Source organism: Frankliniella occidentalis, unplaced genomic scaffold (assembly GCF_000697945.3).
Source record: "Frankliniella occidentalis isolate FOCC.00 unplaced genomic scaffold, Focc_3.1 Scaffold37, whole genome shotgun sequence".
In the NCBI taxonomy this organism is placed as follows: domain Eukaryota; kingdom Metazoa; phylum Arthropoda; class Insecta; order Thysanoptera; family Thripidae; genus Frankliniella; species Frankliniella occidentalis.
This window is the reverse complement of record NW_026267167.1, coordinates 1,263,164-1,266,855: the sequence shown is the minus strand read 5'-3', so window position 1 is coordinate 1,266,855 and position 3,692 is coordinate 1,263,164. Positions and strand designations below refer to the sequence as shown.

Genomic DNA, 3,692 nt, shown 5'->3' with positions numbered 1-3,692 from the left:
CGGGGCGGGGCGGGTGTACCGAACTGAACACCCTTCATTACCCCGGACCGGGGGACCCAGGTGCCCCTTCGCTGGGGGCCGGCAGCTGCTCCGGCCCCACCAGATCCTAGATCCTTCCTGCCTGACGCCCGTCTTGTCCTTCTGCCCCGCAGCCCGCCGCCCTGCACGACCTGCGGCGCTGGACGTCGGTGGAGGCGATGGGCGACGTCACGGTGCACCCGGACTGCACCATCCGCATCACCTCGGACACCACCACCGGGCTGGACGCGAGCGAGGAGGTGGACGGCGTCGGCGGCGAGGCGGTCCGGGACCAGCGCGCCGCCGGCGACGCGACGCTCTGCGCCTCGGTGCGCCAGGACGAGGTGGACCACCAGCTGCCCACCACGGAGGAGCAGGTCAAGGCCATCGCGGGAAGGTGAGTTTGCGGCGGGCGTTGTTCCCCGTCGCGGGGCGTTCCGCGGGGAAAGTTGTGTGTGTCTGACTACTTCAAACAACTTCTCTTTCTCCACCAGGTTCCCGCCAGAGGTCGTCAAGATGGACGTGACCGGCCGGCCCTTCACCAGGATGTCGCGGCACCGGCGCTCGCTCATCCACCCGGGCCCCGCGGCGGACGCGGTGGTCGACGCGGAGGTGCGGCGGAGGACGCGGCCGCGGCGCCAACGCAGCCGGCGCCGGAACACCATCGCCGGCACGGACCAGAAGGAGATCGAGGAGGCTCTGGGCGCGGACCGGTCGGCGGCCGAGGCCGGCGGCGGCACGCTCGCCACCGTGGACGACATGATCCTGAGCAGCAGCGCCGTGCTCCACCCCAAGTGCGCCAAGGAGGCGCACTCGGACCTCAAGAAGTGGGCGTTCAACTCGCTCAAGCGCTGGGGGCGGTCGCGGCTGCGCGCCATCGGCCAGCTCAACTCGTCCACCTCGTCCAACCTCGTGTCGGGCGAGCTGCACGCTGCGGACCCCGTGGACGACATCAACGTGTACGAGACGGTGGCCGTCAAGCGGCGGGGCGCGGGCAACATCCCGATCACGGCGGGGCTCTCGGGCCCCATGTCGCTGGCCGTCAAGCTGCGCGAGGGCGCCCTGGGCCACCGCCGGCTCAAGATCAGCGACGACCCCCCGCACTCCAGCAGCGGAAACTGGAGCGCCAGCTCCGAGAGCGGCCGGGCGTCCGTCAACTCGGACTCCAGCCACCAGCCCAAGTCCAGTACCTGGTGAGTTATTCGAAAAGAAAAGGAAACAGAAAAAAATCCTACATGTATTTAAAAGACAAAAACCCAAAAAAACAACCTTTGTTGAAAACTGGAGAAGTTGCTCAGAGCCCGTCAGCATCGTGGATAAAACTTACGTCTCATCACACATGTTTTTCTCTTTGCAGTAGCAGTGTGTTACCCAACCGTAGAAGATTCATCAACCACTCCACGTCTTCGTCTGTCACCTCAGAAGGAACTCTTACACCAGAGGATATGGCGGCGGCTCCGTTTTTGGATGATGGTGAAACGAGCTCAGTATGTCTGGTTTTGACTTTATTTTACTCCTTTAGCTTTTTTCATACAGTAATTTCCTCTACCTTTGAGTTTGTTTTCTATGATTCACTGCCATCCCCTTGTAGCTGTCCTCGTGTCTTCATATTCCCGAAAAATCGTAATTGTTTAGTTAATTTTTGTTTTGCCTCTCTCACTAGTTGTGTGCTCATCCGTAATTTCTTTACAAAATAGACCCCGTCATAATATTCCTTCCTTATTACCTTTTTTTTTCTTTTTTTAATTCGACAAGCAATTGAAGACAATGAATATTTCACAGGCTTGTTACCCTGGAGCAGCGATTGGGTGGCTCGGCATGACGGACCGCAGCATTTCTGATGTCAATCTCTCTACCATACGGAACGAGAAGGTGGCAATTCCCAGCTTCTCATTCTTGTTCAACACAATAGCAGTGTAGCAAGCACATGCTTCTTTTGCCCAAGTTTTCATGAATAGATCTTGAACTGCATTGTATGGTGGAGCGACCATGTATGTTAAGTTTGCCATACAGATGAAAGCAGAAAGAGGAAAAAAAATTGTATTTTTGGTACAGTGCTCGAGTAGACAGTTCCGGTCTGCACTGAGCATGTGCAGTGCATAGTTATATTTTATCCACTCTTTCCTTATTCCCTTTTGCTTCAATTTCTTCAAATTATGCTGTGGTTCAAGAGTTATTCATAATTAATTTGGAATGGCTTATAAAGCAGATCGCATAGACTGTAGACTTATGAATGTAGTTGTTTCTTGTCATCTTACTTTTACAGGTCACTCGAAGAAAAATAGTGTCTTACGTATCAAATTATAGCAGATTCGTCCTCACTCTTTCTTAAAAAAATCTTCTAACAAAACATTATTCAATTTTTGATAATGCCTCAAATGTTAATATGGCTTTTAAAGTTTTTACTATAGATCAAAGAAACATTTTAGATGCTTATGAATTTTGGACTGTTCTATCTTATAATTGCATGGTTGTTGTATTGATTTATTATTACTGTGATAGATAATTGCTACACGAATGGCTTCTAATATTTCTTGTGGTATCTGGTCTTTATCAGGAGCCTTCTTTGGTTTTTAGTGAAGCGCAGCAGTTTGAATATGCTCTGCATTCTTCCAAAAATCAACTATATTGGGAAGAAACTGATTTTGCTGTATTCTTTTTTTAGGTCTATTCTTGTGACACTGAAGGCTATTATACATCATTTCACATGGATAGTGGTCTGAAAACCCTGAAGGAGGAGGAGGTCGGAGCTGGTCTGTCCCTCCCTGCCACCCCGATGCATTCCACATCTGCCCTTTCTAACTGTTCATCTGGAAGGGGTTCTGCCAGCCTAGCCCAGCTGACAGCAGAGAGTGAATACGAATTATTTGGAAAAGGCTCAACATCAACGACAGCTAGTTCTGCAGGAACTGTGTGCACTACTCTGCTGGTGGATAATAGTAGAGGAGGGGACAATAGTCTTGGAAGTGACCGCTCTCTTAGTAGTAAAGGACCAGCTGTTCCGGAACGAAAGAGCTCCCTTGTAAGTCTTGTCTGCTAATAATACCAGGGAAAACGATAAGGGCTATGAACTTCTGCTTATTTCAATTATTTACTACTTCCTTTATTCTTCCAGAATGTTCCATGCTCATCGCAAGAGTGTCCACCATGTTCTACTGTGGTTGCCCTTATACATAACACAAGTCAAGGTCATTCACCACGGTCTCTCTCGGGAGATTCCCCTGACAGTGGACACAATACCTCAAGTTCCCCCGCCAATTCTGTGAGTGGTCCTCGAGACATGGAGACTGATGCCCTCATATCACCTATTCCAAGTTTAGGATCAGAAATGGAATTTTCAGAGTGTTCTGATTTTGAAGGTAAATGTTGAAATGTGTGTTTTAATTTTTGAAACTGACATTAAAATTGTACTTAACTTATTTTATGATTTTAGGCACAGATCGTATAGAAAGAATACGTGTAAAAACCACAATAAATACCAGTAGAATTCCATCAATGTGTGCAATCACTCCACCTCAAAGTGACGATGAAACCAGTGTGAGACAATTTGCATCCAGTGGGGATGATATAGCGAAACCAAATAGTAATGTTCGAGCAGCTGCACCTCTTCCTCAAAATACTAGGTAATTTTGATAACAGAGGTATTTCATATAAAATTTTTAAACAACTAAACA

At 49.4% G+C, this 3,692-nt stretch overlaps 2 protein-coding genes across 3 annotated transcripts in view; both read left to right on the top strand.

Annotated features, from left to right (window-relative positions):
- LOC127749177 (actin-binding protein WASF1-like) overlaps positions 1-3,692 on the top strand; it is a 62,798-nt gene that overhangs the window by 57,407 nt on the left and 1,699 nt on the right. The window lies entirely within an intron of this gene.
- On the top strand, positions 157-3,674 carry LOC113211338 (uncharacterized). 2 transcript variants are annotated; one of them, XM_052266288.1, is made up of 6 exons: positions 157-415; positions 513-1,211; positions 1,379-1,505; positions 2,684-3,040; positions 3,134-3,377; positions 3,452-3,674. In XM_052266288.1, exons 1-6 carry the CDS (start codon positions 198-200, stop codon positions 3,643-3,645), a joined length of 1,839 nt encoding a protein of 612 aa, XP_052122248.1. In that variant the 5' UTR covers positions 157-197; the 3' UTR covers positions 3,646-3,674. The 2 variants fall into 2 exon arrangements, with proteins under 2 accessions (XP_052122248.1, XP_052122247.1); XM_052266287.1 differs by having other exon boundaries at positions 1,376-1,505.